Source organism: Mus caroli, unplaced genomic scaffold (genome assembly GCF_978045245.1).
Source record: "Mus caroli unplaced genomic scaffold, Mus_caroli_1 scaffold_2, whole genome shotgun sequence".
Classification (NCBI taxonomy): domain Eukaryota; kingdom Metazoa; phylum Chordata; class Mammalia; order Rodentia; family Muridae; genus Mus; species Mus caroli.
Window position 1 is genome coordinate 49,344,498 of NW_028227257.1, and position 26,565 is coordinate 49,371,062.

A 26,565-nucleotide genomic window follows, 5' to 3' on the forward strand; every position below is an offset into this window, starting at 1 on the left:
AGTGAGTTTGTGATTTGCCTGATTAGAGTTTGGTTGTGTGAGAGCCAACCACATAAGGAGATTATATGCATGTAATTAACATAAATCATTGGTAAACACCCATGTGCTTGTGAGAATTTATTTTAAAAGGGATTACCTTTCATCATCATTTTGTTCTCCTCTTTAAAGGTCACTTCTGTGGTGGGCTTTTTCTGATCCTACCAACTCAAACGACTCCTTTGGTCTTTGATCATGACCTGTCAGAACCTGTCATTGTATTTAATTCTTCTCTGAATCCATAAAGATTTTAGTTGTGATGTGGATTCTTTCGGATTTTCTGTATATGAGCTCATGTATCTGTACATAGAATTATGTGACTCCCTTCAATTTTGGCTTTCTTTATTTCTCTTACCTAACCAGCTCTGGCAAGAATTCTAAGGTTTGAATCATGGAAGTCAGCGTCCTTGTCTTCTGATTGTATGGGGGACACAGTGGCCTTTTGCCATTGAGTATGGTGTCAGCTGTGGGTCTTCATACACACGTTAGCATTTCAGGGGGTTGCTTTTTGTTCCTAGTTCATTAAACACTCAATAAATATTCTGTTGTTACTGTTTTTGAGACAGGGTCTCTCAGTAGCCCTGGTTATCTTGAAATTCTTTATGTAGACCATGTTGGCCTTGGATACAGAGATCTGCCTTCTGCTGTCTCCTGAGTGCTGGAATTTAAAGGCCATCACACTTAGCCAATCTTATGTCTAAAAAAATCAATTCATTGTTTAGCCGAAGCAGTTTAAGCACTATTTGGTAAGTCTGACAGATATAAAATAAGATAGTATCTTGGGGTTTAGGGCCACAAGGTCAGGATCCCACACAACTTTCAGACAGCGTTACTAAACACTGAGTACATTATTAATCTTAATTGTCTTAAGGGGAAAAACCACTTTTTTTTTCTTTTTTTCTTTTTTTTCATTTTCTTTTCCCTAAGAATGAAAACAAGGCTAAGGACGTGAGTCAGTTATGTGTGTCTGCCTTACATGTATGAGGTGCTGGGTGTGGTCCACAGCACTACAGATAAAACTGTTGACATGTGTCTTGTGTAGTGCCTCAGACACACTAAGCCTGTGACTTGCCTGCACACAGTATCAAGTTACAGGTGTCTCTTAGACCCACACCTTGTGTTTAATCCTCTTGTCCCAGTGGCCATATATGTATAGAAATAGCTAGGAGAGCTGTATTTTATTTTAACTAGGTCTGAAAAATGTTGCAAGCCACATTTTTTTTTCTGGATGGACAGGTAACTCAATTTAGAGATTATAAGTACTATGTGGTTTTTAAAGGCTAAAGTATCCAATTTCTAAAATTGCTCACTGCATTGGTGTTCCTTCTATTCTTTAAGGTTAAATGCTTTTCCAGTATTTGACAGGTAATCCTCACGTCCCTGGTAACCTGTTTGAACCTGCTCTTTTAAATATATGTATCTTCCAGAATCACTTTCCATTACGTTCTTGTGAAACTTAGAGTCAGATTGTATAACTCAGCTATGACAACTTCTTTATAGGCCCCAAATGGGTACTCAGATGCTCAGATGTCATGGTCACCCTATTCTCTTCCAAAGTAGCTCTCTACCTCTCCGCCTCTACATTTTGAATCTCAGCAACAACAAAATGTCAGCTTGGTTGCTTCAAGCTCTGGGGCACACGGTCAGCTACCTTTTAGAGAAGATAATTCCTTTCATTTTCCCAGGACTTTGTCCACTTCAGTTTTCAAAGTCCTGTGTTCTGGGAAATCCCTAAATCTTGGGTAGACCAGTAACTACTAGAGAATTCCTCTTGACTCTTCCCTTCCTAAGGTTGAGCACAGAAGAAAAAAATTTGCCCCTCCCCAGAGTATAGCTGTGGATGCTCAGTCCTTGCTTATACCTCCAAGACCCGCGGAGTCCAGTCAGTGTTTAATTACCTACCTCAGCTTTAAACACAAAAAAGGAAAAAATCCCCAACATAACTGTCCACTGTAGTCAGATTTTAACTTCTGTGTGCTCACCATAACTTTCCAAACTGCATGTGCATTCCTAGGTGGAGGGGTTTTGTTTCTGTGGTGCTGGGCATGAACCCAAGGCCTGTGGATTTGAGGCAGACGTTCAACACAATCCCTACCTTTTTTGTTTTTGGGTTTTTTGTTTGTTTTTTTTTGAGGCAGCCTCGCTGTGTAACCCGTTCTGGCCTGAACTCTAAATTGTCCTGCTTCAGCTCCCCAAGTTGTCCTTCAACCTCCATACGTGCTTTGGTGTGTATGCCTATTTATGTGACTGCCTATAAATACTTTTAAAGTTGGTGACAGCCCTAGTAGATCATACCTGTAATACTAGCAGTTGGTAGGTGAGCGTGAGAGAATGGCCTTCTGCTCTAGGCCACCGTCAGCTGCATAGTTCCAGCTATGCTGAGCTGCAGAGTAAGACCCTACCTCAAAAAGGAAAAAAAAAAAAGCAAAAGCGTAAACCCAACCAATTTCTTAGAGGCTTTGAGTTTTTTTCAGTGTATTCAGTAACATATGGGACATAGATCATTTTCCTTGTTTCTCTTTTGGATAATATCCCTCTCTCAAAAATAAAGCAAAAGAAAACAAAAAACAAAAGGGAGAAAAATTAAAAGGAAACATAAAAATTGAGACTTTCTGAGAAGTAGTTTGTACCGTGCATCTTTGTTGTCTTCGAACCCCTTCTGTAGAACAGAGAGAGTGTGTGAGAGCTCTTCAGCTAGAAGACAGAGGAGCCCTTTGAAGGGTGAAGGCTTCTAAGTGGTTCGGAATTGCCTTTGTCATCTAGGAAGTTAAGGCACAACCTCATGAATGTCATTTTTCTCCTTTGTTGTAAGCCTTCTATGACTTACCTATGACCAGTAGCTCTCAAACTTTAGGGTCTTTTTTTTTTTAGGCTGTCATATAGACAGGTTGTCTAGGCCGGCTTTGAACAGTTATAGCCAGGGCTGATTTTGATGTACTGATATTCCTGCTTTCACCTCTTGAGTACTGGGATTACAGGCGTGCATCACTACTGCATCTTTATGTGGGGAAAGGGATCAATTTAGGGCTTTGTATGTGCTAGGCAAGGACACTGCAAATGGAGCTATGTCACCAACTTGAGAATTTGAAGAGTTCTTTTGGTGTGTGTGGGGATGTGTTGTAGGGGTATTGTTTGGTTTCGTTCTGGAGATTAAACACAGAACCTTGTAAGTGATAGATAGGCTACCCACTTTACCACCGAGTTATATTCTCAGCACTTAGTGTGTCTGTCTACATGTGCACGCGTAGATGGATGCACATGTAGGTGTATGTGGAGGCCAGAAGGTCAGGTGTGTCTTCTTCAATCACTCCTTTTTATTTTCCAAGACAGCATCCCTCACTGAGCCTGGAGCTCACCAGTTGTGCTTCCTCAGCACAAGGGTGGGTTACAGGTGCACACAGCCACGCTTGGTGTGGTGGCTTGCATTTGTAATTCTAGCACTAAGGAGGCTGAGGAAGGAGGATAGATAGCCATAAAATTGAGACCTGCCTAGGCTATAGAGGGAGACCTTGTTTCAATCAGTGCAGCACACTGGTTATGTAAGTGTTATTCTTGGTTCTTGTTTTGTTTTTTGTTTTTTTTTAGATTGATTTATTTTATGTATGTATGCTGCCTGCATATATGTCTGTGAATCACGTGTGTGCCTGGTGCTTGTAGAGGTCAGAAGAAGGTGTTAGGTCCCCTGGAGCTGGAATTAAGGATGGCTGTGGATTCCACCTGTGTGCTGGGAATCGAATCCAGGTCCTTGGCAAAAGCGATAAATTCTCTAAAGTGCTGAGCCAGTGCTCTAGCCCCTTCTCCTTTTATGACTTCTTACTTTATGACTATGAGTGTTTAGCACACGTGTGAGTATGGATCACACGTATTCCTGGTGCCTGAGGCGTTGGATACTCTGAAACCGAAATTACAGGTGGTTGTGAGCTACTTGGTATGACTGCTGGGAATCAAATCACAATTCTCTAAAAGAAAAAAAATCAGTGTTCTTAACCACTGAGCCATTGTCTCTCTAGCCACCCCACCCCCACCCTTGCTGTTTTGTTTAAGACAGGGTCTTACTATGTAATCCTGGCTGTCCTAGAACTCATCTGTAGACCAGACTGGCCTCGAACTCACAGAGATCCACCTGCTTCTGCCTCCCAAGTGCTGGGGTGAAATGCATGATCACTATCATGCCTGGCTCTTCCTTGTCAGTTTTTACGAATTCTTTGAGAGTTGTTTTCAATGTTTTGACCATATTCGCGCCTCTTTTTCTCTTTCTTCTGGGTGTGTGCATATGTGAGAGACAAGGTCTCAGTATGTAGCCCTGACTGACCGAAGATGTTTACTGCCCAGGAATTATATTTTATTTTTGTTTTTTGACGAGTAAACATTAGACTACAGAGTCTCAGTCTGACTGTGTTGCCAAGTTCTAACGTTGAGCTACTTCCAGATCCTTTATCCCCACCTTATTAAGTGCTGGAATTATGGGAGTTTGCCACTATCCCCTACTTGGCCAGAGGTTTCTTTATTTTTAAATCCAGAGCCACAGCAAGAAATATATTTTATTTGAACAAGTATTTGTATTAACTATGTTTGTACAAATTTGAGGCAAGCTTTATGACATAATACCCATTTTCTGGTATTTTGTATTTTCTTCCATTGCGGGGGTGGAGTGGGGGTTGGGGGGAAGGAGGGAAGTTGCACACATGCCATGGTACATGTGTGGAGATCAGAGCACAACTTATAGCAGTCAGTTCTCTTCTTTGATGATATGGGTCACAGGGATTGAACTCAAGTCTCAGACTTCCACTGCTGCCTGATTTCAAGCTATTTCTTTGAGCAGCCAATTACTTTAGCTGTGATCTGAGTTTCCCAGTTTTTACTTTGTCACCACATTTGGAAAAGGAGGCTAAATTTGTATGTATTTTACCAAGCAGAATTTACAATAAATTTGGGTTGCAAGGCAATTTTCTTGGCAGGGCTGGGAAAGCTGTCTTCCTAGACTAGGCTCTTTGTCTTTATTTTATTTAATTTTATTTAATTTTTAATATTGATCCCCACCCTTTTATTTTCCTGGATGAAGCATTAAGGACAGGAGGTTTTTGTCCTTGAAAGATCAGTGTGTTGAAACTAGATAGGTAGCTAATAAAGCTATATCGGCTGAGGTAAAGGCAGGCAGATCTCTTGAGTTTGAGGCCAGCCTAGTCTACAAAGTTCCAAGACAGCCAGTGTTACACAGAAAAAGCCTGTCATGAAAAAACAAATAACAAAAAAATTGTATTACATTTCCTGAGAGAGGTGCCTGCCACAGTAAGTATGTGTGGAGGTTCTCTGCATCTACCCCGTGGCTCCTCAGACTTGGCAGAAAGTGCCTTTATCCACTGAGCCTCTCACAAGCATCTTCTGTTTTTTCTTTTCTTTTCTTTTCTTTTCTTTTCTTTTCCTTTTCTTTTCTTTTCTTTTCTTTTCTTTTCTTTTCTTTTCTTTTCTTTTCTTTTCTTTCTTTCTTTCTTTCTTTCTTTCTTTCTTTCTTTCTTTCTTTCTTTCTTTCTTTTTTCATTTCTTCCAAAGAGGCATTTTTCTGATGAGAATAAATGAGGATAGATATTCTGTTACAGAATTCTGAAAGTTCTAGCTAATACAGTAAAACAAGAGACAGTAAGAATTATCATTTCAGGAAGCTTGCTACTATTGATATAAAATCCAAGAAAACCAACCCAACATCTATTAAAACCAGTGAATTCAAACCCAAAGTCAGTAGTAGATTGTCTAATATGCATGAAGCTCAAGTAGCACCACCCCCCAGAAAAATAAAAAAATAAACAAACTTTGCATATAAAGACCCTGAACCGTGTATTTTTTCTGTTTGTAGAATAACTGACTCAAACATTAATGGAAGTCAACATGACGGTATATGCCTGTTACTCCACACTAGAGAGGTGGAGACCAAAGGATCATGAGCTCAAGGCTAGTCGTGGCTATGTAATAAGTTCAAGGCTAGCCTAGGGTTCTTGACAGCTTGCTTTAAACAACAACAAAAATAAATGTAAGAAAATCTAATTTATTATTAATTGAAATCTTTAAAAACATGTAGATTCCATTTAAAAATGTAAACTGAAATAAGACTAAGGGAAAAGACAGAAATCTACTGAACATGTGCATCTCAGGACTGCTGTGGTGGCACACATGGGTGGTCCCAGCAGCAGTCAGGATACCTTTGCTGCATAGTGATCATGTGTGTTGCCGACTACAAGAGTAGGAGTAGGATTCACTATTGAATCATGCTTTACCCATTTGTCTTAGTCAGGGTTTCTATTCCTGCACAAACATCATGACCAAGAGCAAGTTGGGGAGGAAAGGGTTACACTTCCACATTGCTGTTCATCACCAAAGGATGTCAGGACTGGAACTCAAGCAGGTCAGGAAGCAGGAGCTGATGCAGAAGCCATGAAGGGATGTTCTTTACTGGCTTGCTTCCTCTGGCTTGCTCAGCCTGCTCTCTTATAGAACCCAAGACTACCAGCCCAGAGATGGCACCACCTACAAGGGGACCTTCCCCCTTGATCACTAATTGAGAAAATGCCTTGCAGCTGGATCTCGTGGAGGCATTTCCCCAACTGAAGCTCCTTTCTCTGTGATAACTCCAGCCTGTGTCAAGTTGACACAAAACTAGCCAGTACACCATCCTATTTGAAAATGATTTCATAGCAACTTTATGACATAAATATTTTAGACAAAGATAAATTTAAGTGCTAAACTACAGATTTTATTACTGCTCGCTTGCTCTTCCTTCGTTCCCTCCTTCCTTCCTTCCTATGTTTTTTGAAGCATGGTCTCTCTACATAGTCCTTGTTATCTTGGAACTCAGAGATCTGTCAACCTCTGCCTCTAATTCTCAGATTAAACGCCTGGACCACGACCTACCACACGTGGTTTATTCCTGCTTTATAGCAGCCAAGGGAGAGGATCCTGATTGTACCTTAGTGATATCAAGTTGCTTAGAAGAAACACTTATTTTAGTATTAAGAACAAAGGAAAATTTTGTCATGGGTCTCAGAAAGAGCATAACAGGTAGCATAGAGAATGATCATTTAACAACTTAAGAAAACTGCATCCCATCTTACAAATGGGTTTCCACAGAATAATTAGATACATGCATATGTGCTGTATGATAAGGAGCATGGTCATGACAGTGGCTAGGTAGGCCAGGATGCTATCCAGAGAGTCAGCTTGAGAAAAGATACATCTTAGAAATATTGTGGTTGTTAGCTAATGTGTCCTACTGTGCTGGTAAATGTTTGATCAACTTTACACAAGCTAAAGTAATCTGGGAAGAGAGGAGACCCTCACTTGGAAAAAAATTGGGGGCTGTAGAAATGGCTCAGTAGTTAGGAGTACCAACTGCTCTTCCAGAGAACCCACCATATGGCAGGTTGTAACCATCTATAACTCCAGTCTCAGGGGCTTTGACATGCCTTTTGGCTTTCTTTTTTTTTTTTTAAAGGTTTATTTACTTATGTTTTGTATATGAATACACTGTAGCTATACGGATGGTTATGAGCCACCATGTGGTTGCTGGAATTTGAACTCAGGACCTCTGGAAGAGCAGTCAGTGCTCTTAACCGCCGAGCCATCTCTCCAGCCCCGCCTTTTGGCTTTCATAGGCACCAGACATGCATGTGGTACATAGTTGTACATACATACATACATACATACATACATACATACATACATAATTATACATATAGGCAAAACAAAAACAATCTCTAGCCAGCTGTGGTAGTGCACAACTTTAATCCCAGCACTGGGGAGGCAAAGGCAGGTAGATCTCTGTGAGTTCTAGGCTAGCCCAATCTACACAGTGAGTTTCAGAACAGCCAGAGCTTCACGGAAAGACCTTGTCTCAAAAAACCAAAAACAAAAGCCTCCATCAGGTTAGCTGGTAGGCAAGTCTGTAGGTCATTTTCTTGACTGATAATTCTGTGGGAGGGTATAGCCCTGAGTGGGCAGTACCAGCACTGGGCCTTGCAGGAGATATAAAGAGAAAGCTAGGAAGCTCCATCATGCCATGGTCTCTGCTTCAGTTCCCACCTCCAGAATGCTGCTTAGTTTCTGCCCTGACTTCTCACAGTGATGGACTGTGATGTGGAAGTAAAGCCAAATAAACTCTTTTCTCCGACAACAAAACACACACTAATAAAGTGTCCTAGTCACTAGTCTATTGCAGGGGGTGGGGGTTCATCTATGGTCATCATGGCAGAGAGCATGGTGGCAGGCAGGCAGGCATGGTGCTGGAGAAGTAGCTGAGAGCTCGTATCTGATGTTCAAGTTACAGGCAGAGAGGTAGTGACAGACTAGACCTGGCATGAGCTTTTGAAACCTGCTGCAGTGACACCACCTCCAAGGCCACACCTCTGAGTCTTTCCTAAACAGTTCCAATAACTGGGGACCAGCCATTCAATGACTGAGTCTTTGGGAGCAATTCTCATTCAAACCATTGTATATAGCAACCAAATTATATTTTTTAAATTTCCTAATGCTAGGAATTGAACATAGAGTTTTACAGATCTCTCTACTACTGAACTATATTTCCAGCCCTATTTTATATTTTTAAAAGTTATTTGTGGTGCTTTAGATTGTACCCAGAGCCTCATGCATGCTGACTAGGCAAATAAATGCTCTACCACTGAGCTGTACCCGCAGCCCTAAAATGGTATTAATGTGTTTCATTTGTTTTTGCTACAGGTGAGGATCCCATTTAAACGCTGTGAAAGCTATCAGGTATGGGATACAATCTGCCACAGTCCCTAAAGATACCAGACCAAAGGCAAGAGATAACACTGAGGCTGATGATGAAGATAATTTAATGTGGATTCCTTCCAACTCAGTAAGTGCTTGGAGAAAGGTAGTCTGTGTGTGGCTGTCCTTGGCACGTATGCTTCAGTAATGTACTCATGGAGTTGGCCACCATTGATCAAGTTGTGGCAGCTTTATGAGCTGAGTGAGACTTTTGACTAGAAGGCTCTTGGGTCTAAAAAGGCAGTGACAATGGGCAGGACCCATTAAGGTTTCCCTTGAGACTTGATCTGATGTATCTCAGAAAGGGTGATCAAGATTCCCTTGGTTCAGGGGCTGGGGATGTAGCTCATTTGGTAGAGTGCTTGCCTAGCATGTAGAGCCTTGATTTAATCATGATCACATAAACTGAGTGTGGTGGCGAATTCCTCTTGGAAAGTAGAGGTAGGAGGAGCTTGGGCGCCTAGAGACCTTATCTCAAAAATATAAAACAAACAAAAAAATACTTCCACATTTCTATATCATACAATAACTTTCAATTTTATGTGCATGGTTTTCTTGCTTGCATGGTATGTCTTTGTACCACATGCTTGCTTGGTGCCCAAAGAGGCCAGAAGAAGGCATCAGATTGAACGACTGAGTTACAGCTGGTTGTAAGCCTTCATGTGGGTACTAGGAATGGAAGCCAGGTCCTCTGGAAGAACAACCAGTGCTTTTAACTTCTGAGCCTTCTCTTAGAAGCCACCCTGGAATAGGAGAGGTGGCACAGCCAGTAAAGTCACTTGTAAGCAAAGCCTGATGACCTGAAGTCTCTGCTTAATTCCCATAGTAGAATGAGAGAACCAACTCCTGCCAAGGTGTCCTGTCTTTCCCTCACATACTGTGGCATACGTGAGCCACACATGCACACACATAGTAAATAAATAAATGTAATTTTACACAAGTTCTTTAAATGACAAAATCTAGTGGTCTGAGTTAAATGCCTAGAACCCACAGAAAGGGAAAAGGGAAAAACTGGCTGCCCTGTTGTCCTCCACCTCCACATGCGCTGTGGCCTCATGCACGGCCTCACACACTTCATATGCACACATACACAATAACACCTGTCAAAAGTAAAAGTAGGAAAAAGGAATCTGGTATACTTAAATACGTGGGCATATATGCCATGCTCAGAAGGATTTCGCCATGAGAGTGCCATGATAATACCCTCAACCGCTGCATAGATCTAAAAACCAAGAAAATAACACAGCCAGCCTTCTCAAAAATAATTTTGAGTCTTCCAGGTGTTTTGTTTAATAAGGAAACAGTTACACGGACAGGGTCAAGAGTACCTAGCACTGCGGTGATTGTTTCCTGTGACCCTGTCCATTCAGTGTGTACCCCCATACCCATTTTATTGTGTTCTGTTGCTTGTATACATGTCTCCTCCCTATGGGAAATGCTATAGAACTGACATGTTTTACCATCAACTAGAAGCCTGGTAGCCTTTGCCAACCTGTAGAACTTATTTCAGAAATGTACCTTCTCAGGTCTGGAGACATAGCTCACCAGTTAAAGGGACCTGGGTTTAATTTTCAGCACCCACATGGTGGCTCACAACCTTGTGTGAGTCCAGTCCCAGGGTACCTGAAGCTTCTATTGACCTTTTTGGATTCTTGCACACCCCTGGTGCACAGGCATACACTCAGACACGCATACACACCCAAGTAAGTTTTGGGGTTTTTTATTTGTTCCCTTCTTAACTTTTCAGTGAGTAATTTCCCCAGCGTCAGTTGGACACGGGGAAATGGTATAGACTGGAAGAATGTACCAGAAGTTCTGCATCTGCCTATTTGCTCCTTTCTTAGATTCAACTCCTGAAAATTTAAAACTGAGTTTTAATGTGTCTGGCTAATATTAATTTTCTCTATATTTTTTTAAAGGGCTGTTTTGATGCTTGGAAGCTATTGTTTCAGCTACTAAGATGGTAATAAATCTTTGCCTCCCACAGTTCAGACCAAGAATTCACTGCAACAAGGTAAGCCAAACAAATCCATACACATATACTTTTCCCCATTTCCTGGCTTGTATACTCTCCCCCTTAGGTCCCACTAGGCAGCATTTGGACAATTACTGGCCAGTCCCCAAGAATCACAGTACTGTCACTCTGTGACGTGTTTGTGAAGACCATTCAGCTGTGCCCTGTCCTCTCAGCCAAGCAGTGTCAAGCAGCATCACTGTACCCAGTAGGCGCACAGCAGATGAATCACTCAGGAGCGCTCTTCCCTCCCTCTCCTGCCGCCCCTTCCCCTTTCCTCTCTGTTTTTGTTGTTTTGTTGTTGACTTGTTTTTGTTTTGTTTTTAAGATTCATATGCTTTTTCCAGGTGTTGTGGGTGCATACCTTTAATCTTAGCAGGCAGGAGGCAGAGAGGCAGGAGAATCTCTGTGAGTTCAAGGCCAGCCAGGTGCTGGAAACGGAAAACTGGGTCCTCTCTGAAAGATCATTGAATGCTCTTAAGCACTAGACAGTCCTCCAGACCTGGTTTTTGGTTTTTTGTTTTTTTTTTCTTTTTTTTAAAAGACAGAGTCTCTTGCTGACCTGCAGAACCCAGTCTGACCTATACTATAAATCACTATGTAACCAAGGACGACTTTGAACGGACCCTTCTTCCTCACCCTCCAGTGTGGGGACTCACCAGTGTGAAGCTCACACAGTATCATGGACTGTCATTTTTGGTTTGTTTTTGCTTGTTTGAGTCAAGGATCTCATGTAACCCTGACTATTCTCTAACTTGCTATGTAGCATCAGATGATTTTTACCTGGGTAGTGGTGGGTTTATGCCTTGAATCCCATAGTCCCAGAACTAGGGAGGCAGAGGCAGGCAGACCTCTGAGCTTGTCGTGTCTGCCTAGGCTACATAATGAGTAGGACAACCAGGACTACACAGAGAGACCCTGTCTCAAAAATCCAAAGAGAAATGAAGAAAGAAAGTAAAGAAAAAAAAAAAAAAAAGAAGGGCTGGAGAGATGGCTCAGTGGTTAAGAGCACTGACTTCTCTTCCAGAGGTCCTGAGTTCAATTCCCAGCAAACATCTGTAATGGGTTCTGACGCCCTCTTCTGGTGTGTCTGAAGACAGCGACAGTGTACTCACATATATAAAATAAATAAATCTTTAAAAAGAAAAAGAAAAGAAAAAAGATCTTGAATTCCCAGTCCTTCTGCTTTATCAAGTGCTGGGATATAGATATGCACCATGGTGCCTTGCTTTTTGCTCGTATTTCTAATAATGGGCCATGCTTGGGGATATTTACCCTCAGTCTTTGACATGATATTGAATGCCTCCAAAAACTTGGGGCAATTCAGTTTAACAGATAAAATTTAAAAATTGTGGACAGTGGTGGCGCACACCCTTAATCCCAGCACTTGGGAGGCAGAGGCAGGTGGATTTCTGAGTTTGAGGCCAGCCTGGTCTACAGAGTGAGTTCCAGGACAGCCAGGACTACACAGAGAAACCTTGTCTTGAAAAAACAAACAACAACAACAGCAACAACAACAAAAATTAAGATTTTAAAGTTTTCTTTAAAATCAAGTTTTACAGGGTTGGAAAGATGGCTCAGTAGTTAAGAGTGCTGACCATTCTTCCAGAGGACACAGATGCAGTTTTTCTGGAATTTCAGTTCCAGGGCATCTGACACCCTTCCCTGGCCTCTATGGGCACGGCATGCATGTAGTGCACAAACTTTCAAGCAGGAGAACTATCAATATACATAAAATAAAAATCAATATTAAAAAGAGTATTTGTGTAAGTGACAAGTTTTGAAAGCAAGTTGTCTTCATTTGGGTCAGTGTATCTCCTGTTTGTCATTACATCTAGGTGTCAGCTGATGGTTATGAAGTAGAAAATCTCATCTCTGAAGACCTCATAAAGAGAAGCCATGGCTTTAGGACAGAGTATTTCATTAGACCTCCAGTCTATGTGACAGTTTCCTTTCCCTTTAATGTGGAAATCTGTAGGGTTAACATAGATCTCACAACTGGGGGATGTCAGAATGTCTCTGGCCTGGAATTATATACATCTGCCTTATCTAGCAGAGTCTCTCAGGATGCCCAGGACTGCTGGACTACAGGCCCGGTGGAGACATCTGTCCCAGACAAGGAGGCCTTCACCTTGGTCGGCAAAGTCTTACTGAAAAACCAGAACCATGTGGTGTTCAGCCACAGGGGCTTCAAGGCCAGGCCACCTTTTAGCCCGATGGAAGTCACTCTCCTCTCTCCTGCTGTGGTATCCCAGGAACTCTGGAATAAAGGGGCTCTTTCCCTTAGTCATGTGGCCCACCTCAAGATCGGCATCACCCATGTGACAGGCAGTGGCATCTCTTGCATTAAGCGTTTAGAGGTGTGGGGTCAGCCAGCCAGGACCTGCTCTCAGGAGGTGATAAATAGTGTCTTGTTGACAGCCTCAGAAAGCCTGCCTCAGGACTTGGATCTGCATGCTCCAGCCTTGCCCATGGAGAGTGACTATGACCCTGGGGGTCAGTCTGAGGGCCAGCAGTCTCCCTGTACCTTACAGGACATGTCTGAGGTGGAAAGTGATGTTCCAGAGGAGTTCCTGGATCCTATCACCCTGGAGATCATGCCATGCCCCATGCTGCTGCCCTCAGGCAAGGTCATTGACCAGAGCACTCTGGAGAAGTGTAACCTCAGTGAAGCTGCTTGGGGCCGAGTGCCCAGTGACCCTTTCACAGGGCTAGCCTTTACTGCACAGTCCCAGCCCCTCCCTCATCCTTCCCTGAAGGCCCGGATCGACCGGTTCCTACTCCAGCACTCTATTTCAGGCTGCCGCCTGCTTGGGAGAGCACAGACTCCATCAGCAATGACCCCTTCTGTCATTACCCTGCCCTCAAGGAAAAGGAAGACAGAGCAGGCTGAACACAGCTCACACTACAGCCTTGGCATGAGTGCGTCTTCCTCTGCCACAAGCCCTTTATTCTCACCTACTACCTCAGAGCCAACTGCCAAGAAGATGAAAGCCGCCAGTGAGCTCGGCCTGACAGACATGGACTGTTCAGCAGGTAAGTCACTCTTGTGTGGTCAGGCTGTCTTCCCTGCCCTTCCTGCTGACACGATGCCACGGCCCTTGGCGGGATGCTTCTGTAGATTAGATGTAGGAGGCTGGAGACCATGCCTCTGCCTTCTCATTTTTGTAGGGAATCTCAGTTTTTTGTTTTAAGATTTATTTATATATTTTATGAATATGAGTGATTAGTCTGCATGTACACCTACACATCAGAAGAGGGCATCAGATCCCATTATATATACTTGTGAGCTGCCATGTGGGTGCTGGGAATTGAACCCAGGACCTCTGGAAGAACGGCCAGTGCTCTAAACCTTTGAGCCATCTCTTGAGCCCCAAGGCATCTCAGATTTGTCTTTGGCCCCTAGATAACCTGGAAGCCCCAAAGGATTATGTGTGTTCTCTTATTATTCTGAGATTTCTTTTTTTTTTTTTTAAATTGTTTGCTTGTTTGTCTGTTTAGAAAGAAGGCTTCACTCTGTAGCTCAGGATAAAGCCCACTGTGTAGTCTTGACTCGTGTTGAACTGTGTTGAGCCTCCTGTCACACCTGACTGTTCCTGAGTTCTGTCACCATGTTTTGTGATCGACCATCTTATTGGTGAACTCCCCGCTTTGAGTTCCTTTTGTGCTTTCTGGCAAGAGCAATGCTTTTTCCTGCCCTGAAGCCTCCATTCAGACTTGCTGGGAGGAGAAACAATAGGTTCCTTAAAGCAGACCATGTCATCTTGTATCTGGATGCCTTTGGAGTACTATGTCTTGTCTTCCCAGAGGAGATGGAAGGAAGTGCATTGTGGGTCCCCCTGCCTCACTTATCCACGGGAAGACACAACACACAAGAAAGTGGAAAGTATGAGGCTGGAGGTCTGCCCACCTCTCAGGAAGAAAACATGGTTGGTAAATGTGAGAGTGAGTTAGTTGTACTGTTGCTGAGTATGAGGTTTCAGCTGCCTGGCTTCCTGCCTCTTCCTGGTGACATCACAGGGACTCCCTGGATTGGTATCCCCACCACCATGTGAACAGAGCAGCCCTTGGCTTGCTTTGGAAATGTCTGGCAAATCCTCAGAACCCATAAGGAAGACAATAACTAACCCTGGAGGCTGCGCTCTGACCTCCACGCACATGAGCATGACACATGAGCACACACACAATGACAACAACAAAAGTGGAAAGCAGTTAAGAAAAACTTGTAAGGAATCCAACTGGCAACCAGAAGGAAGATGAAAGGAAGAGTGTGTTTTGCTCTCTCTGGTGGTACACACCTGTAACCCTGGTGCTGAGGAGGCAGATGCCATGTAACTTTTTATGTGGCCAGCAGGCTCAAGGCATCTGCCTCTCACCACCAGGGTTACAGGTGTGCTCCACTGCGCCTGGGGCTGTGGCACAGAGTCCCGGAAATGACCTCAGGTCCTCATGCCTTTGCTGCAGCTACTTCACTCACAGCCAGTGAGTAGCACTTGAGCCTCTTTTTTTTTTTTAATTTTATTTTAATTTTATTTTTTATCAGAAAGGTATGGTAGCAAATGTGTGTAATTCCAGCATTTAAATCTGAGAGGCCAGAGACTGAAGAATCAACATGAGTTGAGACCATCTTGAGCTACATAGTGATAACCTTATCTCAAAGAAACCAAGAGGAAAACAGGAGGGAAGGCAGCTGAGGCAGAGGATAGAGTATGATAGGGGCTATCCAGAGCTGGTATCTGCTTGTCTCATCATTTCCTTGGCCAGCAGGAAGGCCTTGTGAACTGTAACACAGGGGCTTGGAGTGTGGCTGAGCAAGTGGTAGAGTGACTATCTAGAAGACACAAGTTCCAGGCTATATCCAGAGTACCACAAAATAAATGAAGGAAGAAAGGAGGTAGATGCAGTTCAGCTTGAAGCCTCAAGATGGCTCTGTCCTGCACAACACTTTGTCGAGGGAGCTGCGAGAGAAGCCCAGAGCTTCTGCATCAGAGATGGGAAGGAGATGTCAGGGCTCCCAGGACTTGACTCCCTCGTTCTGTCATTACCATCCTGGGGACATTATACTTACGTGTCTGAAATTGAAAGGGTCATTTTCTGCCTCTAAGGACTTGTGGCAATTTCTCTTTTGCTGAGTCTTCCTGGATATTATGGTGTGTGTATCTCTCTACAGGTCCAGTGTCCCATGAGCAGAAGCTGTCGCAAAGTCTGGAAATTGCCCTGACTTCCACCCTTGGCTCCATGCCTTCCTTCACTGCCCGGCTCACCAAAGGGCAGCTCCAGCTGGGCACAAGAGGGAGCAGTGCTTGCAGGAGGCCAGCCTCCAGCTCCGGTAATCCCCAGGGCCTCTAACATCTGCCTGTTCGGGATGCTGAATCTAGTCTCTTCAGGACCATGGGCCTGCGCAGCCAGCTCCTTTACTGCGGTGCCCACTCTCTTTTGTCTTCTCCAGAGGAGGTGAAGGGCTGCCTGGGGCTCCTCCTGAGCCAGCCCTTTAGTTAGCCCTGTCATTCTGTGGGCTCTGGCCTGCCTACCTTTGCTACAGGGTTTTGTTTTGATTATTTTGACATGGGGTCTTTGCTGTCCTTGAACTTTCCAGTTCCCAAGTGCTGGGATTACAGAGGTACCCGCCACACCTGGCTGCAGTGAACTGCATAGTTCTCTCCTGGCACACTCATTTTCCTTTTCTGTTTCCTAACCTTCCCCTCATCTGATGTTTGGATATTTTATGTGCATGTGAAGAAAGGTTGAGGTTTCAGATGTCATCTTCTGCCCTTCTTGGCAACATTTTTATCATTGTACTAGAAAAGCACAACAGTAATTACTGAGACACAGCCTCCTCTCCCCTGCCCAAAATAATAATAACCAGCCGGGCATAGTGGCGCAGGCCTTTAATCCCAGCACTTGGGAGGCAGAGGCAGGCGGATTTCTGAGTTTGAGGCCAGCCTGATCTACAGAGTGACTTCCAGGACAGCCAGAGCTACACAGAGAAACCCTGTCTCGAAAAAAGAGAAAAAAAAAAGAGGAAAAAAAAAAAAAAAAACAACAACAACCTAGGATTGTATTGTGTGGCAGATACAAAGTGGGGGACTGACTTGGTTTCTTTCCTCCCCCTTTTTTTTCCATTTTATTTTATATGTATGGTTGTTTTAGCTGCATGTATGTCTGTGTACCATGTCTGTGCCTGATAGAGTTCAGAAGAAAGGATCAGATATCCTGAAACTGGAGTTACAGGTAGTTGTGAGCCACCATGTAGGTGCTGGGAACCAAACCCAGGTCCTTTGCAAGAACAGCCAGTGAGCTTTAATCATTGAGCCATCTCTCCAGTTACATTTCCCTTCCCCACGCCCTTATAAAACAAAGGACAAGGTGAAGCCTGGTGAGACTTATGGGCAGGCACTTGACTCCCCCTGCTGCTGCAAAGTCTGTCCTCCTGTTGTCATCTGGGTTTTCATTTCATTCCTGCCTACTCGATTATTTCTTCCTAACTATTTCCAAGAATGTGTCTTTTAAAGTGCCCAGTGGAATGAGGCTTGTGGCTGCTTGTCCACTCAGCATCCAGGGATGTGATTGGCCAGCCTTTCCTGCCTTCAGCCATTTCTTCTCACTTTCCATTGTGAGAATCTCTCCCAGTGAGAGCCCTAATTTAATACTGCCCATTTGGCTCCTGCTTCTCCTCAGAACTCAGGCCCCACCCTCCTTGACAGTGTCTGAGACCCTCTCTCTCATTGGCATCTCCAGCACCTACTCTAACTCTGAACTGTGCTGTCTGCCTTTCAGAGCTCTCCTTCCCAGTACTCCCTCAGCCCATGTTGATACAGAGCCTTGTCTACACTTGTCAGACCTTCAACATGGAAGTAGTCAGTTTGTCCTTCAGTGTCCTCTCTCTAACAACATTCATTATCAGATCCTTCTTGCACACATGTGGAGGCCGTGACAACGTTAAGAAGTTGGTTCTCCCCACTGTGGATTCCAGGATGGAACTCAGATCATCAGGCTGAGCCTTCTCTTCAGCCCCTTTTGTGCTTTTCTTTGCTGTGGTTCTGAGAGACACCCTGGTACCAGCTCTGCACCCTTTCCCAGCCCATGCAACACTCTTGTTAGCTCCCATAGCTACTTTGCTCACCATCCCCATTGTCCACAGCCTCATTGTCCTTACTGAGTCAGATTCTTTTACAATTATAGATCACAGTGTTCCACTTAAGATCCACATGGCATGAGTCAGAGCCCCACTGTACCGTATCTCCTTTCTTCTTTATCATACCACCATCTCTGCTTATTTATTTATTTAGCTTTAATGATCTTTGTTTTTGTCTCTGAAATTGTTCAAGGCTTTAGATCTCTGAGACCTATTAATGGGGTTTCCTGTTGGTGCTAAAGGCAGTTGGAGCCTTTTGTGTATTTCTCTGTGTAGCCTTGGCTGTGCTCTGTATATCAGGCTGGCCTCGAACTTACAAAGATCACCTTGTCTTTGCTTCCCAAGTGCTAAGATTACAGGAACACACCACCACTGCTCAGCCCGTGTATGTTTCTGTGCTGTGCCAGGTATGTACTTCAGTTGATAGAGTGCTTGCCTACCATGTACAAAGCCCTAGGCTCAGTGTCCAGCACCACTTAACCTAGACTTGATACTTTGTGTCTATAAGCCCAGCACTTGGTACAGGCATTAAAATTAACCTGAAATACTTAGACCCAGTGTCAAAGAGAGAGGAGAGAGGAGAGAGAGAGAGAGAGAGAGAGAGAGAGAGAGAGAGAGAGAGAGAGAGAGAGAGAGAGAGAGAGAGAGATCCATTCCTGCAGTCCTAGTCCTGATGGAGACCCTGCTGTTTACAGGTGACCCTGCTCCCCTGTGCAGTCTCTATGCTGGATGCTTCTGAGGTCATCCATATGACAAGAATTCATTTTTTATCAGCCTTTTTTTTTTTTTTTTGAGACAGGGTCTCTCTTAGTTTTACTGCTGTGAACAGACACTTTGACCAGACAACATTTAATTGAGGCAGGCGTACAGGTTCAGAGGTTCAGTCCATTAATTATCATCAAGGTGAGAGCATGGCAGTGTCCAGGCAGACATGGTGCAGGAGGAGCTGAGACTTCTACATCTCATTCCAAAGGCAGACAGAAGACTGCCTTCCAGGCAGCTAGGATGAGGGTTTTTTGTTTGTTTGTTTGTTGTTTTGGTTTTGTTTTTGTTTTTTGAGGCAGGGTTTCTCTGTATAGCCCTGGCTGTCCTGGAACTCACTTTGTAGACCAGCTGGCCTCAAACTCAGAAATCCACCTGTCTCTGCCTCCCGAGTGCTGGATTAAAGGCATGTGCCACTACGCCCAGCTTAGGATGAGGGTCTTAAAGCCTACAATCACAATGACACACTTCCTCCAACAAGGCCACACCTCCTAGTAGTGCCACTCCCTGGACCAAGCATATTCAAAGCATCACAGGTCTCACTATGAACCCTAAGTTGGCTTCAGACTTGCAGTGATTTTTTCTGCCTCAGCTTCCCATGTGCTAGGATGATTGATATGTCCTATCTTACTACATCGCTCTAGATACTATGTTATTTGCTATGTACTCCTTGAATTTAAAGGCAGTTCTCCTACTTCTGCCTACTTACCCATTCCCAAAGAACCCTTGGAAACTTGTAGACTAACACCCTGATGTATGCAGAGGCAAACAGGAGACCCTGTGTCAAGGTTGAAGGGCCTGGACCAACAGTTGAGGTTGTCCTCTGACTTACACACTCCAACCAAGGTACACATATACCAGGACTCACATACAAAGATTTAAAAGATCAGCATAGGCTGGAATGATGGGTCGGTGGTTAAGAGTGCTCGTTCTTGCAGGGAACCTGGGTTCAGTTGCCAGCATCTGGGTGATGGTTCACACCTGTCTATACACCCAGTTCCAGATGATCTGATAATCTTTCTGCCTTCTGTGGGCACCAGGCACACACAGTACAATGACATATATGCAGGCAAAACATAAACATAAACATAAAACCAAATATTTTTAAAGAAAGCAGGGCTGGAGTTAAGAGTTCCCAAGGCAGGAGTAGGCTTGCAGCTGTAGTCCTAAGCCTACAAGGGGCTGAGGCAAGATGATCCTAAGTTCAGGATCAACCTGAAAAAAGACAAAAACAAGGAATTTTTACAAAGTGTGACAACTTGGGGATCCCCCAAGTCACTGGGGAGTGAGCTTTGAAAACAGGCCAGTCTGATCTCTGTATTTCCTAGAGTTGAGGAGAAAGAACAGCTTTTTTCAAACTAAAAGGAAGAGCGAGCCACAGGGGTCTGGGGACCAGAGCTGCCCTCACTTAGAGGCCTTGAGGAAATCTTACCATAAATCCTGTAGTGGGGCAGGGCGGGGGGTGCCCAAGGCCAGGGCAGTTCAAGGGATCAAGGGGTTAGAAGGCAGCCACTGAAAAATAGAGGTTGCCCCTCTGAGGATCCCCCTGCCCCGACCATTCTGACTGTCCTGCGTGTTGGCCCACATCTGCTTTATACTTCCTCACAGCTTCTCTTGGCAGAGGAAACCTGTGCCTTGTGCTGGCTCTGGTGGGGGAGACCAGGGGACAGGCCTCTTCTTCTTCTTTTTTTTTTTTTTAAGATTCATTTATTTATTATATCAAAGTACACTGTAGCTGTTTTCAGACACAGCAGAAGAGGGCATCAGATCCCATTACAGATGGTTGTGAGCTACCATGAGGTTGCTGGGATTTGAACTCAGAATCTCTGGAAGCAATCTGTGCTCTTAACTGCTGAGCCAACTCTCCAGCTCTTGCTCTGGCCCGTTCGCTCTGGCCCTGTTTGCTATAGCTGTCTTCAGACACCCCAGAAGAGGGCATCAGATCTCATTATGGATGGTTGTGAGCCACCATGTGGTTGCTGGGATTTGAACTCAAGACCTTTGGAAGAGTGGTCAGTGCTCTTAACCACTGAGCCATCTCCCCCCGCACCCCCAAAAGTCAATTCTTTTTTTTTCTTTGTTTTTTTTAATTTTTAATATTTTTTTATTACATATTTTCCTCAATTACATTTCCAATGCTATCCCAAAAGTCCCCCGTACCCCCCCCACACTTCCCTACCCACCCATTCCCATTCTTTTGGCCCTGGCATTCCCCTATATTGGGGCATATAAAGTTTGCAAGTCCAATGGGCCTCTCTTTCCAGTGATGGCCGACTAGGCCATCTTTCGATACATATGCAGCTAGAGACAAGAGCTCCGGGGTACTGGTTAGTTCATCATGTTGTTCCAACTATAGGGTTGCAGATCCCTTTAGCTCCTTGGGTACTTTCTCTGGCTTCTCCATTGGGAGCCCTGTGATACATCCAATAGCTGACTGTGAGCATCCACTCCTGTGTTTGCTAGGCCCCGGCATAGTCTCACAAGAGACAGCTATATTTGGGTCCTTTCAGCAAAATCTTGCTAGTGTATGCAATGGTGTCAGCGTTTGGAAGCTGATTATGGGATGGATCCCTGAATATGGCAGTCTCTAGATGGTCCATCCTTTCATCACAGCTCCAAACTTTGTCTCTGTACCTCCTTCCACCAAAAGTCAATTCTTAAACATTCATGCACAGCACCAAGATAGAGATAAAGAAGTTCCAGCTCAGCCGGGCGTGGTGGCCACGCCTTTAATCCCAGAGGCAGAGGCAGGCGGATTTCTGAGTTCGAGACCAGCCTGGTCTACAGAGTGAGTTCCAGGACAGCCAGGGCTACACAGAGAAACCCTGTCTCGAACCCACCCCCCCGCCCCCAAAAAAAAGAAGTTCCAGCTCCCAGGAACACAGCTTGCACTGAGGAACAACTTCACCTAACCCTACCTCATTTTTCTGATTCACTAGAGCATCCAAGGAGTGTTTCTGGCCCAGAGTGTGCCTCCTGCAAACAAGCATTTTCTTCCTACTCCACAAATGAGCCTGTGTACCAACTGCCCTGTGGTCACCTTCTGTGCCGACCCTGCCTGAGTGAGAAGCAACGTTCCCAGCCCATGATGTGCACAGCCTGTCGACAGCCAGTCACCAGCCAGGATGTGCTCCGGGTCCATTTCTGAGTGATGAACCTCAACTGGAGAAGCCTCATTTTGGGGGAGACCTGAAGGTGGAGGAAGCAAGAACAGGACCCCAGTGCCTCTGTTTTCTCTTGGGCTTGAATACCTCATGGTGTGTTATGGAGACTGGGTAGGGACATCCCACTCCTGCTTAGGCAACAACAGGATAATAAAGCCATAGGGCTGGGCTGGGGAAGACATCCCTACTCTCCCTGGCCCACCTTGTCACTCCCAACCAGAGCCAGCCCTCACTGGTCAGGAGCACTCCCCTGTGCCCATGTTATCTGCATACAACCTTCTAATGGAGCTTTGTGGATGGAGCTCAATAGACTGACTTGGGACCTCACACAGCCTTCTCTGCCTCGCAGTCACTCAGAAGTGGACCATGGTAGGGGCTGTTAAGCACATGAGTTAGCCATGTGTACCCCCACCTCTGCAGATACTTGCAGCCTTAATAAAGTGACAGTTGACATTCAACAAGGATTCCTCCTGGCACACAGAACAGGACAGCCATATCTAGTTGCTGCTACCAGATAAGCAAGGGTTCAGATGTCTTTAGTGTGGGTGTGCCAGTGCCAAGGGAGGGCGAGCAGCTTCCATCAGGCCAGGTGCCAGAGTATGTCTGGCTGCTCCTGGAGCCACTCTCCAAGGGAGAGGATCCATGTTCCATATGTAACCCACGGCAGGAAAACACTTGCTTATAGAAAAGGCTTTTAACAAATTCTGTATGTGTGCAGGCACGTGTGTGCCCTGGTACACCTATGGAAGTCAGTGTTCCAGGGGTCAGCTCACTCTTCCAACTATGTGGCTCCCAAAACCTTAGGTCATCAGCAGTGTGGCAGTCTCCTTTACCCTCTGAACCACCTCCTCAGATCCCATAGGCTGCATTTTTTTTCCTTCCAAAATTAAACAGTATGGAGCCCCAAAGAAATTGATTGCCTATAACTCTGTTGGCTTGACAGAGCTTCCAGCCAGTAGAAGGATACCTGCACAGGTCCTCACGCTTTCCCGTTCCCTTCCAGGCATGACCTGCTCTGTCTTTGAGATAAATCACAGCCCCTTGAGCTACATGTTGTCTCCCCTGGTTGCCCAGGACTCAGTCCTGAGAGAGAATCAGCTTTCAGAGTTCCCAGGAGATGTCTCCATAGAGGTAGCCAGTACGGGAATGCCACCTCCTTCCTCCTACATGCCACCAGTGCCTGTTGTGCTTCAGCCTTTGTATGAGACACCAGGATCTGCATGGACAGGCCACTTGCACTGCCTGGTGGCTCCAGTACACCCCACTCTATGCCTGCGCCTCCCTTCTAAGTGGTGTGTTCTTAGCCCATGCACCTACAGAGGTCTTGCTTTGGGGGTTGGCACCTACCCATAACCTGTCATGGACTCTGGAGTAACCCACTTCCCACTCAGCCTTTACATCTTGATGTGAGTACCAGGAGCCATCCCTGTCGTCGTCCCCCCCCAAGAGCCCCCAGGCTGCTGCCCCTCAGCAGCTCTACCAGAGATGCCTGGCCTACTCTGCTGGAAAACTAGGTCTGGGAGGCCCTGGGATGAGCTGGAGTCCAGGATGGGGGGAACCACTCCCACACCGTAAATGTGATTAAGTTTTCCCTTAAAGATCTGACCCCCGCCTCCATGGAAGTGCTCTTTTCCTTCATCCACTACCAGAATTGTAATCTTCCCTAAAATACATGAGCTGGGTGTGATGTAAGTTTGTAAATCCAAACATCTAAAGAACTGCTGTGAGTTCAAGGTCAGCCTGGGCCACATAGCAAACTCTTGTCTCAAAGACACTGAAATAAAAATATATTTGGCCCAGTGGACATTTATTTCTCATTAGAAACTGGGCCTGAGGCCAGGCACAAAATAGTTTCCATGTTCAACACCATCTACCAAGAATATGCAGCTTCAACTTTGCCTTCCAGAGATGACATGTCCTCTGCCTGTTAATGGAGTCATATACTCAATGAAGGCACAAAACTGAAGACCCGTGGTGTTGTGAGAACAGAAGGTGGGTGGCAGCTCCGGGCTCTGGGTCTTCATCCCCCCTAAGTTAACAGGTGAGGCCTGGTCAGCTGCCTGATGGGGCCAAGGCTCTGACCCTCAGCCAATCCCTGAGCTGGTGGAAAGGAGGCTCTGTCGAGTTAGTCCTGGAGGTAGAAGAAATAGAAGAACCAGATAGCCAGGAAGAAGATCAGCAGCTGCTCGCTGTTCACGGAGAAGCCACGCTCCCTGCAGGCCGTCACCTGGGTCCTGCAGCCGCTAAGTCTGGGGACTGAGTAGGATTGTCTAGCCTTAGACTTGCTTTTCCTACAGTTCTCCATCTTGAGGCTGCTCAGCTGCTGGGCTCCTTTCCATTCCCCAGGAAACAGGGTCCTCTGACGCTGGAGTTCCTGTAACTAGGTCTCCAAACAAAGAGACCAGCCTCCCACTGCCTGTGGCATTGTGACGCAGACCTGAATTCCATTGTGATGGCCACTGGGGTGGAGTGGGGTTTCTGTGGGCTGGCCTTCTCCCACAGAGCTCCCTTGTGCATTCTTGAAGGAGGACTTGGCCCACAGCTTCCCCCACTCTGCTCCCCATTGAGGCCCACTGCCGTCTCACCTGGCCTTCAGGCCCCTTGCACGTGCAGCATCTTCTCGCAGTTTCTGAGTGGAAAGGGGAGAGCCAGGTTGGGAACTAGCCAAAGCCATACTGTTCAAAGCAGTCACCTTTCATTCCTGGGTGACTGTATTAAAATAAAAGCTGGAGTCATGGTTCACGCTAGTATTCCCAGCCCTTGTGCATTTGAGGCCAGCCTGGGCTACAGAGAGAAGCCTTGTCTCAAAATGAAGCAAATTGGATTTACATTCCTGCTGTCAACAGCCAGCCACATTTCATAGAGGCCACTAGACTGGACAGTTGAGATAGGGACCAATTCTACTGTCACATTTAATCGTGATCACGATTCGAGGCCAAGATATGAATGTGAGACTGGTGTGCCCCATAGAAGCTTTTCTCCTAGGAGAGAAGACCCCTGAATGGACGAGAGAACAGTGAAGGGCTTGAAACTCTGCTAACCATTGACCACCATGTGGGGCTCCACTTGTTGAAGTGGCTCTCTTGCCACCCCTCCCCCAACCTCATGCTTGGGATAGAAACCAGGATCTCACTCATTCTAGGCAAGCGTTTCCCTGACCCCATGTGACACCCTTATAACCTGCCAAGAAGAGAACATTTCCAGGAGGCCACAGAAGTAAAGATAAGAGAGGAACAGCTTGTCACAGCTGCTTGTATCTTCCTGCAACAAGACAGTGCTACATAGCACCATTCAAGATATTTTGTCTCTTCCAACACTTCTATTAAAAAAAAAAAGCCTTTTCCACTGTGCACCCAGGCTGAGGAATCAAACCCCAGGTCTCAGGCACATGAGGCAGGCAAGCTAGTATGAGCTCTCAGAGGCAGAGGCAGGTAGATCTCTAGGTTTGAGGCCAGCCTGGTCTACATAGCAAGTTTCAGGACATCCATTTCAGAACTGGAAAGAGAGACCCTGTCCTTTCCTGAAGAAAGGAAAGAAGGGAGGGAATGGGCCCTTCAGGACACTGACGAGATGGCTCAGTGGTTAGAAACGCTCTTGCTCTTGCAGGGGACCTACATTCTATTCCCAGCACCCACGTGGTGCCATGCATGTGGTGCACATACATATATCACGCAAAATACTCATACACATAAAATACAGAAATCTGAGAATTGGGAGGGAAGAAGGGTGGGAGTCTGAAGGAATAGCCCAGTGGTTAAGAGACTTCACTGCTTTTCCCCATAGCCAAATTCAGCTCGTAGCATCCATGCCAGGTGGCTCACAAACAAACTCTAGCCTCTAGATAGACTCTTCACATACTTGCCTTCACAAGACGGGGGGATACATGTACATACATACCTAAAAAATAAGGTAAGGTGGTTTTATTTATTTATTTATTTATTTATTTATTTATTTATGTATTTATAAGGTCAAATGCAGACTATCAAATGGGTTAGACAGCAGCTCCAAGTTGGTCTCTGTCTCCCGGGGCCCTCCTTGACTCTTGGCACCCTCTCTTTAGGTCGTCCAGGGCCTAGACATTAGCCATGACTCAGCTGATAAATGCAGCCCAATAGCTCATTAATTAGGAAGTCTGTAATTAGCCTGTCTGGGAGCCTCCAGAGAGAACCCCTTTCACCTGCCTTCCTCCCTCACGCCCAGGGGATGAGCTCAGGCAGGGGAGCTTTGCCCCTGAGACTGGAAGAGGGGAATGAGACCATGAGCAACAGGGGAAATGAGATGCTGGCGCACACACGTATGTGTGTGATGTCTCAGAGAGGTCACCGATGAGACATGGAAATGAGCTGAGTTGCCTGAACCTCAAAAGTTTCCTCCAGGAAAGCCACAGGGAGATGGGGCATGTCCCAGGCCAGCCACTCCAGCCTCTGCTGGCGGAAGCTGAGGCTGCAACCATTTTAATTTTTGTTACAGGGTCTCATTCTACAGCTCTGGCTGGCCTAAAACTTACTGTGTAGACTTCAAGCTCAACAAAACCAACAACAAAACCAAACAAAAACCCTGTACAGCCAGACTGGAAAGATGGCTCGATTGAGAGCACTGGCTGCTAGGAATCGAATCCAGGTCCTCTGGAAGAGCATGCTGGTAACTGCTGCTAATGGGTTGGTCATCTCTTCACC

The 26,565-nt window shown here is 45.4% G+C and overlaps 1 protein-coding gene across 3 annotated transcripts in view; it reads left to right on the forward strand.

Moving 5' to 3' along the window:
- Positions 1-23,691, forward strand: part of Ubox5 (U-box domain containing 5) — a 40,311-nt gene extending 16,620 nt beyond the window's left edge. For all 3 annotated transcript variants that reach the window (XM_021152707.2, XM_085834154.1, XM_029474100.2), the window contains exons 2-6: positions 8,761-8,902; positions 10,734-10,828; positions 12,667-13,864; positions 15,999-16,157; positions 21,665-23,691. In XM_021152707.2, the coding sequence (XP_021008366.1) occupies positions 10,775-10,828; positions 12,667-13,864; positions 15,999-16,157; positions 21,665-21,873 (1,620 nt within the window). In that variant the 5' untranslated portion in view covers positions 8,761-8,902; positions 10,734-10,774 and the 3' untranslated portion in view covers positions 21,874-23,691. The remainder of the gene's footprint in view (positions 1-8,760; positions 8,903-10,733; positions 10,829-12,666; positions 13,865-15,998; positions 16,158-21,664) is intronic.
- Positions 23,692-26,565: the final 2,874 nt, after the last annotated feature.